The 15,987-nt window shown below is 40.6% G+C and overlaps 2 protein-coding genes across 3 annotated transcripts in view; both read right to left on the minus strand.

Annotated features, from left to right (window-relative positions):
* Nucleotides 1-2,910: 2,910 nt before the first annotated feature.
* Nucleotides 2,911-8,594, minus strand: CNTF (ciliary neurotrophic factor). The gene is made up of 2 exons (XM_005577789.5): nucleotides 8,403-8,594; nucleotides 2,911-7,239 (listed from the first exon to the last, which is right to left on the minus strand). The coding sequence occupies exons 1-2, from the start codon at nucleotides 8,514-8,516 to the stop codon at nucleotides 6,751-6,753; spliced, it is 603 nt and encodes a 200-aa protein (XP_005577846.2). The 5' UTR covers nucleotides 8,517-8,594; the 3' UTR covers nucleotides 2,911-6,750.
* Nucleotides 8,595-10,246: 1,652 nt separating this feature from the next.
* The window catches only part of ZFP91 (ZFP91 zinc finger protein, atypical E3 ubiquitin ligase), a 42,791-nt gene continuing 37,050 nt past the window's right edge, over nucleotides 10,247-15,987 (minus strand). For both annotated transcript variants that reach the window (XM_005577791.5, XM_005577790.5), the window contains exons 10-11: nucleotides 14,458-14,557; nucleotides 10,247-14,095 (exon numbers count right to left, since the gene is read on the minus strand). In XM_005577791.5, coding sequence (XP_005577848.1) covers nucleotides 13,585-14,095; nucleotides 14,458-14,557 — 611 coding nt within the window. In that variant the 3' untranslated portion in view covers nucleotides 10,247-13,584. The remainder of the gene's footprint in view (nucleotides 14,096-14,457; nucleotides 14,558-15,987) is intronic.

The raw sequence follows: 15,987 nt of genomic DNA on the forward strand, positions 1-15,987 counted from the left end.
CTCACACTGCTAAAAAGACATACCAGAGAATGGGTAATTCATGAATAAGTTTAATTGACTCACAGTTCCGTATGGCTGGGGAGGTCTCAGGAAACTTACAATCATGGCGGAAGGTGAAATAGAAGCAGGCACCTTCTTCGCAAGGCAGCAGAAAGGAGAATGAACGCAGTTGGAACTACCACACACTTATAAAGCCATCAGATCTCGCGAGAACTCACTATCACGAGAACAGCATGGGCTGGCATGATTCAATTACCTCCACCTGGTCTCTCCCTTGAAACGTGGAGATTGGCCGGGCGCAGGGGCTCACGCCTGTAATCCCAGCACTTTGGGAGGCCGAGACGGGCGGGTCACGAGGTCAGGAGACAGAGACCATCCTGGCTAACACGGTGAAACCCCGTCTCTACTAAAAAATACAAAAAATTAGCCGGGCGAGGTAGCGGGCTCCTGTAGTCGCAGCTACTCGGGACGCTGAGGCAAGAGAATGGCGTAAACCCGGGAGGCGGAGCTTGCAGTGAGCTGAGATCAGGCCACTGCACTCCAGCCTGGGCGACAGAGCGAGACTCCGTCTCAACAAACAAACAAACAAAAAAACAAACCAAAAAAAACTGTGAAGATTATGGGGATTACAATTCAAGATGAGATTTTGGGTAGGGACACAGCCAAACTGTATCGTTTGTGTAACCTCCAATCCTACCTCCATCCCAAGCTTTGGAGACAGGAGTCAGGCATTTAGAGAAATTAGTCCTAAGCCTTTACCTTACCTGTGGAAGAAGGGTTGATCTGACATGAAGACACCTGCTTCAGAATGTTATTTATTTTATTTTATTTATTTTTGAGATCCAGTCTTGTTCTGTCACCCAGGCTGGAGTGCAAATGGCACGATCTCGGCTCACTGCAACCTCCACCTCCCAGGTTCAAGCAATTCTCCTGCCTCAGCTTCCTGAGTAGCTGGGATTACAGGTGCACACCACCACGCCCGGCTAATTTTTGTATTTTTAGTAGAGACAGGGTTTCACCATGTTGGTCAGGCTGGTCTCAAACTCCTGACCTCGTGATCCACCCACTTTGGCCTCCCAAAGTGCTGGGATTACAGGTGTGAGCCACCGTGCCCAGACCAGAATATTATTTTTAAAAAGTTCCTGTGAGTGCCTTGTTCAAATAACTGTTACCCTGAAAGGAGTAACATATTTAGCCATTACCTCAGAATGCATTCCTCAGAATGGGCCACATCTTTCCCCCATCATATCAGGGGAGGGATGAAATATAACACCCTCAAATTATAGTAGAGGTGGCAGTTGGAGTGGCAAAAGAAGTCTGGATCATGAGGTGCTGTTCCTACAGCTCCTAAAGGATTATTAGAGGTGAGGGAGCTAGAGGGCGCTGCATACAAGAGAGCAAGAAAGACTTACCACATGTTTCCTAAAATGAGGTTGCTTTGATGGAGAAGCAGGAAAGTGCAGTGGGGGGATCCATGGACTGTAGGTCTCATTCTGCCACTTTCTAGCTGGGATGCCAGGGCAAATTGCTGAACCTCTTTGGCTTCTTCTTGCTGTGTTTAATGAAGAGATTGAACTAAATGAAGTTTGAGCTCCTTCTGGTATTAACAGGAGGGTGTAGGCATATGGTGGGATGATTCTAAGTCTAAATGCATGCTTTAATGTATCCTGGGCAGCTCCTTAGTCTGCATGTTTCCTTGGCTCCCTCTGGAGCCTACCAGGCTTCTCCAGGACTTCTCTGACCCCGCCTACTGTGAAAGCTGCCTCCTGGGTGAACAGCCTGGGTTGTAACTCTCCAGGGAGGTGGATGATTCCTGGAGGCTGTGAATGAGACTGGGTCGACCTCCAGTGGCCAAAAGCCAATAGGCACAATAGGGTGAGGTCGAGGCTGTGGCCAGATCATTCCTGGTAAGCAGGTAGTGTTCTCTGAGATACAGAGCTTGCTCCTCAATCCACTCTGTGAATCCAAGCTACCTGAGGCATTAAATATACTTGGTGATGTCTGTATGTCAGTTACAAGTAATTTCAGATACTCAATTTGTCTATAACAACTATGAAGTTACTTAGCTATTTTTCATCATTTTCATTTCATAAATGAGGAAGCTCAGAAAAAGAGTGACTTGTCTCAAAGTTTAGAAATTTATATAGACTTTGTTACAGAACAAAATTCGGTGCAAGCCTGTATTGGCTTTAACCAAGGAGAGTGGATTAGAGACAGAGAATGGATTTCAGAATAAGAGAATTTCTATTACTAGATGTCCTATGGCACAAGGTGTAGTAAAGTCAGTTTTAGAGTCAGAATTAAGACTCCAGCGCTGTCAGATGCTAGAGGAAGAAATTTGGGCAAGTTAATTTTCATTCTCATTTTCCTGATCTAAGAGATAATATGTCAGAGGATTAAATAATATAAAATAGTGCAGAGCTGCTTGACATGTTACATTATTCCCTTTCATACAATCCTAAATATGTAGATAGAAATACAGAATCTCTCAGTAACTGTTTCATATTTTCCTCTATGTGATTTTCAATAATTTGGTTTCTACCTCCAACCTGACTAAAAATGGGCTAGTCAGGATTCTTCTCTTGAAGTCAAAAGCTTAATTGTGGGAGGGGGGGGGGGGGTCAATTAAGCCATGTAAAAGGAAATCTTTTTCATCTGCAGTCTAGCTGTTAGGACTACATATTCAGAGGGCAAAGCATTGGCCTGGTGATATAGGGGCAATCTACCTATTCTAGGCTGAATGGCCCTGGGAGTTTTGCCCAGTGTGAGTGGCCTGGCATCATGGAGATTTACTTAGCACGCTTGACTGAGCCTGGCCCTGGCTGGGAGGATTATGTTTCATCCAATGCTGAAGTCACTTGAAATTCCCCTCATTCATCCAAAGATACAGAAAAGAAGTAACTCATGGTATTGCTAAGAAAAGAACTTTATTGTTAGCTATTCTTGCATCTTTTGTTTTCTATGTGTTCAAACCAGATTGATCCAAACAATCTTTTATGTTAAGAATCACAAGCACGTAGATTTTATCTCACACCCTGACATTTCATCAAACTATCAAATTATCTTATTCTGTCTTTATCTGTAGTTCTCAGAGTGCTACAGAAGCCAAGAAATGAAGTTTTTATCATTTTTCGGTTTTTGAATGTACCCACATTCAGAGAGCTCATTCTTGGATGGGTCTGATGCTTGCAGTGGAGGTGGGATGAGGCAGGAGGCCAAACCATTCTTTTAAAGAAATGTCCTGACCTAAAAACTACATTAGGAACCACACACACACACACACACACACACACACACACACACACACACACAGAGAGAGAGAATCAACTGAAGTGAAATCCAAATTCTACTCCCTCCCCATCCCCTTCCTCTTTACCAATCCCCTTTGCATCCCGGAGGAGGTCTCTCTGCTTCTTGTGTCTCTATTTCACCCCTTAACAGAGATGCTCAGGTACCGCATGAAGAGCTGAGGATTCACAAACAAAATTCAATCTAAATAACTTTTCAGATATGTCTTCCTGAAACATTTACTAGTCCTCTCCCTGTCTGACAAGTGATCACAACAATGAGTCATCCTTTGGGCATTAATCCATAGCAGCCTGAAATAACAGCAATACCAGAGCTATGACTTTACATTTTCCATTTTTATTAAAACTCTCACTTCACTTAAACCTGATTATCTTAAGGCTAATTTTATTCCATGTTTGGCCTTCAAATTTGTGCTAATTTGCAAGCCTTTTCCAAATCACCTCTTACATGAATACAAGAAAAATTCTCATCCATGAAATTACTTGACTCAGGAAAACGGATCTCTTTACCCACAGAGGACTTTTCAGAAGGTACTTTCTGAAAAGGAGGCAGAAGAAATTGTTTTTACAAAATGAGTTAGGGCTAGAAACTAAATCTATGTACCTTAAACTATAATTCGATCTATATAGTTATGCCATGTATGATTTCCCAGAGATCTTGTCCGTATCAGATCAAGAGAATAAAATCTAATGAACAAAATCTTCTTGGGGTTCCATATCCCTAAAAAAACATAATTCCATAGTGTCATCATTATCCTCTTCTTTACTATAAGACACACACCTAGAACACTAATCCATTGTCAGTCCCTTTTTCTATTTATTCATTTCAAATAAACATGATGCAATGTCTACACATTCAGATCTCATACATGTTGCTTTTTGTGGCATGGCCTACTGATCATTTCCCCTGTATTATTTTCTAAGATTAGCTTTCCCCACACTTCTTTTGGGTGCGTATTGTATGCTTCTTGAAAGACAAATACACAGCGTTTTGCAAAGTGCTGAAAACGCACTTGGTAAAGACTTGGTGATTCTGTGCCTTAATTGTGACTTACACATTTTTCTATCTCCTCCCATTCAATGGTTAGTACTTGTACCTTTTGTGGACCCTCTGCCACTTCAAGTCCACCTCTTATACATACATATTCCTTTATATGCAACTCATGAGAGCTTAAGCCAAGCTCCACTGAGTTCTGAAACTTCTACAGATGTCTGCTGCTATACCTGTTGAGCATAAAAACACTTGGAGAGGGGACACTCATTTTTTAAAAACTTTTTTTTTGGTGGAGGGAGTATGAGGACAACATCTTATATTAATAAGCAGAAACTTCATTATTTGAGAATGCTGCTGTTGAGCAGAAGAAATGATTAAGACAAAGTTTGAATGGAATAAGACTACACATTCAGTGCCAAAATTACAAATGACCACCTCTTCCCTTCTCTCATGACTTCTATTTTGTACTCAACCAGTACAGAGTATTTTGTAGTTTTGTATTAAGACACAACTCCTACTTCCTCCAGGAAACTACTTTGGGGCCCTGTTGATCTCCTTCCTTTAGCTTCCTAACAAACCTAGGACTTATAATTTCGACTGTGTGTATGTGCGTGTGTGTTTGTGTGTGTGTTTACAGAATCTCTGGTATCTCCAGTGAGAACAGAGTGAGCCTCACCCTTTCCTCATGACTAAGTCCAGAGAATGTGAGGTGAAGGAGTTCTGTGACTTTTTAACTTTAGTATTCCACTCACTGTCCACAAGGCTTGGGTTACACTGTCTGCATCACTGATTACAGTAACAGTGTGTGTGTGTGTGTGTGTGTGTGTATACACACAAACAACCATATTGCCACAAATGCATACTAGAAAGCAGGGCCTTACCTTCTCTGAACTGTTACAATGCCTAGCCCAGAGTACTCTGGTAATAGTGACTTCATGGAGTTTTGTACACACACCCATGTGAGAAAGGATACAAGCTAAGCTACTCATCCACACCTCATGAAACCTATGGGAGCTAGTCCTGACTCATGGTTCGTTTATGAATACAGAAGCCCCAATTAATTAAATTAACTTGGTCTCCCAATCCATGATCTTGAGTTTTAATTGATAAGTATAAAATAGACACACTTGAAAATTTTTGCATTCACATCACACCACCAGTACATGGCCTTTTCCATTAATGTCCACATTGACCAACCTTTCATACTATGTGTGCTTCTTACAAGAAATTAAAAGCAGAGCCTGCCCCTTTGTTACGCAGCACAGAAGCTTTACTGTATAGTTTCAGAGTCTCTGGTATCTCCAGTAGGAACAGAGTGGGCCTCACCCTTTCCTCATGACTAAGTCCAGATAATTTGAGGTGAAAGTTTGATGACTTTTTAACTTTAGTATTCCACTCATTGTTCACAAATGCTTAGGTTACACTGCCTGCCTCACTAATTAAAAGTGAGGTAACCTGGTATAAGCTGTGCCCAACCCAATATTCGAGAACATTTAGTGAGCATTTTAAAATCAGGCTGTATTACTAAACATCTCCAGCTTCCAAAGTTCAGAAGTGTGGTGGGCCTAATCATTTTCCAAAATGGAATCTTAAGATCTCCAGCTGCCCTCTTCACTGCCAAGTATGAAAAACAAATCCTGACTTTAACGCTAAAATTCGCAACTGACTTCTGAGGACATCTAATGGCAGCTGTTTTCCAGCGACGGGAACAGATTACATGGATGCATCTTCCAACACCCTGTGACAAAGAGGTGCAGTGATTCATCACCAAGCCTCTAAAGTGCAAGGCACATAGGCTTTACAAGAATGATCTGTGTTCAAACTCTGTGTGCCACTTGTTAGTTGTGTGAGCTTAACCAAATCTCTGTGAGCCTGTTTTCTCATCTACTGAATGGGAGCACCACCACCTTGTTCACAAGGTTGTAAAAGCTGTACATAATATACATAAAGACCCTTGGCATATTGCCTCAATATAGTAGATAATAAAAGTTAGCCATTATTATTTTTATTCTCTTAAGAGTTTAAATCGACTAAAGAGTCTGATTTTAAATTGAATCTTCTCAGACCGAGTCATCCAGAACTAGAATTAACATATGTATATTCTGTCTGTAAGGCTGTTAAATGCCTGTAGAGGTTACTTAGAGGGTTAGAAAGATTAGAACCCTGAAGTGGAAGGATGTTGTCCCTGCTCCCACTCTTACACCTGTAGCACGTGCACGCGTGCACACAATCACACCCCCCAGGCTAAACTTGTATGCCCATTTGTGTATGTCTCCAATGTTACTTGATGAAAATGCCTGTAGTCCTTCAACAGGCTGCAGGTGGTCAGAGAAGAAAGAAAGAAAGTGCCTGTAGTCTTAATCGTTTTCAGAAATTTAAGATGCGAAAGCGAGGCCCCAGGTAACTATCTATATTCCATTAGAAGAGAAAGCAAGGGAGAAGGGGCTGCTACACATTCTTGTTGTTAGCAATATAATGGCTCCCACGTGCTGGGATCCCAGTCTGATGAGAAGAAATGACACGAAGGTCATGGATGGACCTCACTGTCCACTGTGAAAGCTCCTGCAGCACCTTTAGGCCCCACAGCTTCTTCTCAAAGAGACCACCATCTCCAAAACTAAAAGGCATCCCATCAGCCTCATTGCGGGGAATCTTGTATTCCAGGAGTATCATTAACTCCTCTATCTGGTATGCAAAGGCAGCAACTTGGAGAAGAAGGGTATGTATAGCTTGATGGAAGTCACCTTTGGTTGGGGTAAAATGCACCTGCTGGTCTTCTAAAAGCCTGGCCAACAAAACATGGAAGGTACGATAAGCTTGAAGGTTCTCTTGGAGTCGCTCTGCCTCGGTCAGCTCACTCCACTGATCAGTGCTTGCCACTGGCACCCCATCCACAGAATCCAGGTTGATGTTCTCGTTCAGGCCCTGATGCTTCACCTGGCCGAGGATACAGGAAAACACCACATCTTCTGTAATCACCCCAATGTCCTTAAATCACTCCTAAATTTCATACAAAATCTCACCCACCTCTCTGGCCAACGATCCAAGCTGTAAAGTAAATAATAGGTCTACAGTAGGAACTCTTCATTTGAGCTCCATGACTGCGCTTTAGAAAGACCCAGTACTCCCTGAAATTGAGTACCTATGGATTTTTCTTGGAAGAATGTTCAGATTTCATTGAGTTCTAAAGTTTGAAAACTGATTTAGAAGAATTTCTCCTTCTCACTTCAAACTTTCTACCTGGAATATTTTAATCATATTAAAGTTTAAGTATTTTTAAACATACTTGTAGACACTAGCCACAACTAGGAAGCCCTGGAATATAGCCATTGTAGAATTTCTCTAACTTCCCTCTCCCCATTGAGCACTCCGAGAGAGTCTGAATTCTGTCTGGTGAGGCTGTACAAAGATAAATCAGTTCTCAGAGAGCCTAAATTCAAAACTCTCCACAGGGGCTGGAGTATTTCCACAGCATATCTTAGGTGGAAATTGATGGGGATCCCCCGGCTATTAGAAGACAAATCTGGAACTCCAGTTAGCTCAAGAATTCGACACTTCCACAAGTCTCCAATGAATCTTCTAGGAGATCCTTTTGATAGCTTACCTTTTTCTTTAGACGTACTCTACTTTTGATGCAGAATACTAAAAGGTGGGTGGCTAATGCTATATAAGAGAAATTGGTAGGATTTGCAAATTCCTCCCACGTTCATAGTACTCTATCCCATAAACCTTTCATTTACATAGCTGAAAAATTCAGAACAATGGCTATGAAGAACCCAGAGGGCCCATGGCTAATCTGTTCTAGTAGTATTCAGGATATATGCAAACCAATTTGGAGTAGCCTCCAAGACATATAAGCCAATCCTATCTAGAACCCCATATATATTTTCTCATTCAAGTAACATATCTCCTAAACAGCCTGAAGGAAGAAAATAAGGTCACATGGGTTTCCTCAAGGGAAGGGCCCATGTCAAATAACCTATATGAATGACTATATGATTAGAGCTTTCACAATTGGTAATGGAGCTGATGCATGATGGTAAGTTGCTGGATCAGAAAAGATGAAGGGAAAACAGATAACAGCAAAATAGGCAACTTACATAAGATTCCGTAAGAGCAGTCAGGTCTGAACGAATCTTCCTTGCTAGCCAGATAGAGCGGCTACAGAGGTCCCGACGGTGAGGGGTCAGCGGTGAATGCTCTGCGAAAGCCATCCCTTAACTGTCCCAGGAAACAAGTGAGCTGGGTTTACTCCTGTCTACACTGGTCCAAATAAGAAATGTGACTCTCACAGACTAAACCCACTGCACATTCTCTACTAATGGGATTGTGCACCCCACCCCCACCCCCTGCCTGACTCAGAGGTGGTAGCAAATTCCTGGCTGTGGATTTTTGTGCCTGTGGAATGAAAGGGCCCTTTTTAATCAGACTTTTTTTTTCCCTTGCAGCGTCTGCCTCCATCTCTCTCCTCCACTCAGTACTTAGCACACTTGTTTCTACGTCATTGTTTTGCTTTTGCACTTAGCAACAAGGTCACTATCATACTAATCCTCATGGCACCCCTGCCTAATGTAATCTATCTCATACACACTTAGAATCAGTTCATTTTATTATCACTCTCCCTTATGCTTCCCATGTCTTTTTTCTCATAGGCTGGCGAAATGTTTATTCGATGAAATTATTATTGATACAGCTGCCATTTATTAAGCAACTACCATGGGTCAGACAGTGAGCTAAATACTTTAAAGCAATTCCATTTGATCTTCAGAATAATTCTGAGGTAAATGTTATTTCTCCCATATAATAAACTGAAACTTCAAGAAATAACATTCACAAAATCAAGTAACGAGGCTTGAATTTAAATAGAAGTCTGATTCTACAGTTGTTTCTCCCACTGACTTTCCAATTTCATTTTCTGTTTAGCTAGTTTACATTTTGTTCAAGAAACAAAGGTTGCGTCAAGGAAGTCCTTTAAAAACATAGCATTTTTTCACTCCCATCCTTAAGTACTTTTAAAGATAATTTAATTTAAACGTAAAAATCAAGCAAGGGAGCATCTCTTATTTCAATCATGGTGCCTTCCTGGTAGCTACAGAGGAGGAGGAAGGTACTATTTAGGCCTGTTCTCTTCCAAAGAACAGGAAACACCCAATGCTAACTTGGTAACATTTCTAAAGCAGTCTCACTCAAGTGACAACATGCTTTCCTTTTTTTCTCCCCTACCCAGTCATACCACATGCTTCTTAAAATAAGAGAATGAGCTGGACTTTGAAATGACAGTATAAGAGTTAAAAGGTACTTGGAGAGTTGTCATTCTATTGCATTTAACTTAGAGAATGATGCTTATTGGGTAAGGGCTAAAGATTTCATCCCTAAATGAAAGAATTAGCTTTCATTATTTATATCACAGATACTGCCAATAAGCTGAAACACATACTATCTTAGAAGCAAATTTATAAAAGTAAACAATAAATGGGAGATGTAAGAGAGCAGCCTGGGGCAGCTACAACAGTATGGCTTTTAAGAAGGCAGAAGGATTGTAGTTTTCTCTTTTTCAAAACAAAAACCAGTACTTGATACAAATATTCGATTTTGAGAAGAAGTATTGATATTAAACGCTATCAAGGTTTTGTCATTATCAGGGTAAAATTAACCTCACATAATCCTTAATGTTCCATCTACTAGGTTAATATGCCAGTTTTCCTAGGAAGAATTTGTCAAAACATCAAGATTTCCAAGTTTGCTGAATAACAGAATCATGTCATTTCAGCATTAGAAATCAAGAACTAAACAGTCAAAAATCAACCACCTGATTCTCAACAAAAGCAAACAACAATATGCCCCACACAACACCTGTTCTGAGAGCATCTGATTTGCTTAGCAGCATCACATGTTTCACCCCTAGGATAACTGTAACTCAGTACAATCAAGGAAGACAAGTTGCTTCCATGAAGACAACTTTTATTTTTCTTCTTTACATATTTATTTTTAATATGCCTTACCTAGATTAAGAGAAAACAAAGATTTGAAAAGCAAAGTATCCCTTTTATTATAATTTCTTTTTACATAACCTTTTCAACCTATATTCAGGTAACTACCTGTCTCTCCCATGAAAGGAGAAGGGTCCTGCACATTACAACAGGCAAAAAAGGCTTTTAGGAAATAAAATATTTTAAATTGATCCATTACATTTGTTCAATTTTCGAGTACACTGGAAAGTGGGAAAAACACAAAAGGAGAAAAAAATGGCATTTCAAACAACCAGACTATAATAATCTTATTTAGATTGGTAGTACACTCTTTATATTTTTTCCCCAAACAGGTACAAAGGAGGTTCAAGTGCTCTATGTGGATGCTAGTCTATACCTTAATATTTTTATTTTACTCCCAGTACTCCCACGGCCATGGCTAGCGTTTGCCTAAACTCTCTGAAGCATTATCAAGGAGTCTCAATTATGCAAAATAATCTTAGGCAACCACAAAGAAGAGGGATGCACATCTCCCAGAAATACTCAATAGTTGTATCTCAACTACAGTTTCAGAATTTAGAACCACCAATTCAAGATGGAAATATGCAGTGGGAAGAGTTATTAAAAAGGTAACAGAATTTGACTAAGAGTATGAAATGTAGAACTTTAAGATTAAAAGAGCTCCCTGGAAGGACAATGAGGCATATGGAGCAGAAAGGAAAGCAGGGAAAGGGCTGAGATAGTTTAATTATACCAACTCTTTACTATGCAGCATCCCTTTATCGAAAGGAAAAATATAAAGTCCATAAAAAATATTTTGGTATTGCAAACTGCTGCAATAATTTATTGTAGGCAAATGATAGCTATGAAGAGGGCCGTTGATCCCTAAAAGAAAAAGTACAGCAAGTTTCTAATTAGTAAAACTAACAGGTTGTTTTTTTTGTGGGTAGAGTGGTATCAGGAGAATACACTTTCTCCCATCTCAGAAAGATTTTTAAAAATGCAGTTTGCTTTTGTGTAGGAGGCTAAAATATCTGATGACTAACCACTGCAAATGAAATTTATGGAAACAAAGGATAAGTGTGACGAAAAAGCGAAGTGTGGAATACAGATGATAGCTAGTCAGAAAGTATAAAAGGGACCTGAGAGTAGGACAACTTTTTTGTAGATTCATCCAATCAATCTTGTATTTTCAAATCTACTCAATATACCAAAGTCAACTCCAAACCATGTTGGCAGGAAAGCATATTCTACATTCCTTCTATCTTTATGCCATTTTCTATCCCCATATTATGGAGAAATGGCAAATCTGCAACACTCTGAAAAGAAACAATAGCACATTTGAGACTGGTGATTGTAGGTGTCTCACTCCCTATTCCCTGGCATCTCAAATGCTAACAGTAGTGGGTATAAAGTAAGCCTCTTTCAGAAATGACATTTTGTTACTCTTCTTTTTGGGAAAAAAGAATTAAAAAAAAAAAATTGATAAACCATGTTTGTGAAAAACAAACTTTTTTTTTTCCCAGCAAAACGTCATTCTTTGCAATAGCCATCACGCATTTCTGACAATAAACAATGAATAGCGTAAGCCTTCGATTCTAGCTTTTGAGGCACACAGGATAGGAATTACTCTTTACCTGAAGATGAGCCAAAACAGGATTTGGGGCTTTTGGCAATATGACCTTGTACAAAAACACTACCTCTTCTCTCCAGTGAACAGCAATAAGCAGTCCAGGCCCCAACACAATCTCTATCCCTAGGAAATTGTGATTCCCAGAATTTTAGTTGAAAGTCAAAGCAATTATTATATAGGATTATTAACTTTGGCTATTGAAGTTTTTCCTCTTCTGAAGTGTTACTAAAGGGGAAAGAGAGTTTAATTTGACTTAAAATTTTAGGACTCATAGACTTTGTTCCTTCACTAACAGCAGTGTCCTTCACTAACAGGGAGCTGGAATGAACTGATGATAAAAAGCAAAGCAAAAAACAAAAAGCGAGGAGCCAGAGATGGGCCCCAAGGGAAATGTAAGGAAATGGTAGGGGCAAAAAAGAGAAAAGAAATAAATTCACAAGAAACAATCTTCTATCTATAACTTAGATTCTGAACAACCCTCCTCATCCTCTCAAAATTCCTAAGTCTCAACGCTCTAAAAATCTCAAAGAGCATACTAGTTACCACGAACCTAACATTCTTCCCTAAAAAGGCTTCCAAAAAAGCACTAGGCTATTGTAGTGATTTTGTTAGTGCTGAGGACCAGCTTTCTTTAAAGGCCACTAGAGAGCTATGATTTCAGAGGCTGGCTGTGCTTCTTCAACCCTATGTCTTGCCTTCAAAGTACCTGTTATGGAAGGGATCCCATGTCAAAATAATCTAATCTCTCTCTCCCAGCCCCACAAAATATAGCAACAAAGACTCCAAAAAGAAAAAAAAAAAATCAGACTTTGTTAATAAATAAGGAATCTCAGGTTCCACAACACAAAAACACACATGTTCAAAGTGCAAATTTCTGCCATTAGCCTGGGACTTTTCTCGTCGCCTCACTGATACAGAGCCCTGTCTTACAGTCGAAGAGACTGTGTAGAGGGCAGCCCTCTCCCTATTGGGAGCCTGCTTCCAAGCAAGTGAGCACCATTGAGAGCCATATGGAGGTTTGGGAGGGGGACTGAGATGCTGGGATCAAAGAGGAGGGAGGTGGTCCCCATATATCCTTCCTTTCTGAAACCCAGTGGGGAATAAAGGAAGAGGGGATGAGAGATGTGTGCTGTTTTAACAGCTCACCCTGCTAAGGGGCCCTAAAGTGCCAAGTCAAGCTGCCAGCCTCCAGAGATTAGAATTCTATGGTATTTGAAGGTAAGTGTGCCGCAGGGGGTAGGAGCCAGAACCATAGGGCAGCAGTAGAGGAGGAGAAGGGATTTAGAAGACAGTAATATACTATTAAAAATTAAAAGCTGATCCAGAGCACATCAGAGTTACAGGTTGGAAAGGAGGATCTGCCGATGAGCAGGAAGTCTGCTGATGGCTGGAACCCAGTATGAGAATAACCCTCACTTTAAGAGCTGCTGCTGCTTCTTTTTTGTCTACCTTTCTGGTAAAGACAACATCAATTTTATAAGGGGAGCAATAGAGGGAGAACAGGGGATGGGAATTGGAAGGGGGTGTGTGTATGTATGTGTGTGCTGTGATCCACAATGGAAAGAGCAGGCCCTTCAGTTATTTCACTCGATTTTAAATGCTTTAGATTTTTTTTTTTTGTCCTTTTTAACCTTTAAATACAAAGTCTGAGCTGTCCCATGCCCCAAGTCTTCCTGTCCACTAAGGTCCAGTAGAGTCTGAATCTTCAATCAGAACCTCTGTGGTAGCACCGAGTATATCTGAGTTCATAACCAGCCCTTCAGTGCCTCCACTGCTGCCGCTTCCCACAAAGATCTTCCCATCAGCCATCAGGCTCACCCGTTCTGTCCCACTGCAGTATGACTTTGACATCCCTTCAGCTTCTAGCAGTAGGCACTCTCCAGAGGTTGAGTTTCCCAAGGGCTCAGGAAGAAGAGGAAGACCCTGACCATCTGAAGGCTGCGTCAGGGACTCTGGGTTAGTGCCCAAGATATCTGTGCTGGTGATGAGGGCGCCTGCATTGGCAGCCAGAGCTTCTGCAATCAGCACCTCAGGGTGGCTTTTTGCCTTGTGTGCCACCACGCTGTCCTTCTTCTCAAATTTTTTGCCACAGATATTGCAAGAAAACTGGTAGAAGGAGTCTGCATCATGTTTCTTCATGTGCCAATTAAGAGATGCCTTTTGTCGACAAGTAAATCCACAGATCTCACATCTAAGGAGAGGAGAAAAGGAAATGGCTGATCCAACAGAGAAATAAAGAGTGCTCTTATTCAGGGTCAGGGTTAGAATTCAGAGCTCACATATATACATACATGCATAATAATCAGTAACACACTTCTTTTGAAGGATTGGGAAATGTTACTAGATGGAAAACTTATCTGATTTTCTTCTGTTTGCTTGAAAAACAGAGGGAAACTAAGAAAAAGGCCACTAACTAATGCTCCCAATCAACATCCACTCATTTATTTGATGAAAGTAAACAGCAGTGGAAACTAAAATGTTTGTAAAGTGGCAAACCTTCAAGTAGGGCATATATCCTTCTCACCCAGATGTTCACCAGTAAATAATACTCACTGTAATGGCTTCTCGCCAGTGTGAATCATCCGGTGCACTGCCAGATTGTGGGAACTCTTGAAGGCCCGAGCACAATATTCACAGATATAATCCCTTTGATCTACGAAGAAAAATACTGTGGTTAGTGTTCTATTTAGACACCCTGTAAAATATGTATTTTCCCTCCCTTACAGTAAGTAAGCAGATGATGGGGCAGGTAATTTAGAGTAAAAGCAATGCTATTTTCAATGTATAAACACTTTCGGTAAACAAAATTTAAAAAGGAAAAATTGCTTTAAGAAAACATCCAAACACACAGTAGCATAAGGACCTGTTTAAACAACAACAACAACAACAACAACAAACACAAACAGAAAAACTAGATAAAAATATAAGAACTGGAATCCTCATCTCAATTTTACCACTAATCCAGGTCTTGGATACCAAGTGTTTAGCAAGTAAACAACTATATTTTCCGTATATTTTATTCCTTAAAACAATTTTTTTCACAGACAATGAAAACTGAATGCTTACACAGAAAGAACTGGCATTCAAACAAAACAAAAACAAAACACAAGAACTTGGCACTATATAAAAGAAAACTGATCCAGAGGTAATCATATCCTGTTTCAGGTTTAAAAAATGTTACCCAAGATAAACAAACTTTTCTCAAGACTGGAGTTGCTGCTATGAAATGTATGTAAACAATACCTGTACTACTTTACCTTATTTTCCTACCCATCTTCTGCACCTTTCAACTACCTCCCTTTGTCACTCACAACACCCTCCACCACACTACGCAGGATTTCTGATGAATGTGGTAACATGGTGTTCAATCTACGAGGTAAAGGAACATTGTACTTATTCATTTCTTTACCACATGTTCGGGAAGCCTGCGCCCAAAGAAGTGCTCAATATATATATTTGTTGAATTAATGACCACTACATTTTCTACTCCTTTTGCTTCAAATTACCAGAATTAATCAGAATGAAAACATGAATTTAAGTTAAAAGGTAAACAACATTCAGCCGGGCGCGGTGGCTCACGCCTGTAATGCCAGCACTTTGGGAGGCCGAGGCGGGTGGATCACGAGGTCGGGAGATCGAGACCATCCTGGCTAACACGGTGAAACCCCATCTCTACTAAAAATACAAAAAATCAGCCGGGCGTGGTGGCGGGCACCTGCAGTCCCAGCTACTCAGGAGGCTGAGGCAGGAGAACGGCGGCGTGAACCTGGGAGGCGGAGCTTGCAGTGAGCTGAGATCACGCCACTGTACTCCAGCCTGGGTGACAGAGCAAGACTTCGTCTCAAAAAAAAAAAAGAAAAAAAAAGGTGAACAACATTCAATTTAATCCTATACTCCTTTCTAAACAGCTTACAGATCACCTGGATAGCTTATTAAATGTATATGCTGATTCAGCAGGTCTGAAGCAGGGCCTGAGATTCTGTATCTCTAATAAGAACCCAAGTGATGTCAATGCTGGTTGGTCTGTGTTCCATACTTTATATAGCAAGGTCTAAAAATGCACAGTTTTAACTTAGGAAACTC

Source organism: Macaca fascicularis, chromosome 14 (assembly GCF_037993035.2).
Source record: "Macaca fascicularis isolate 582-1 chromosome 14, T2T-MFA8v1.1".
Taxonomy (NCBI): Eukaryota; Metazoa; Chordata; class Mammalia; order Primates; family Cercopithecidae; genus Macaca; species Macaca fascicularis.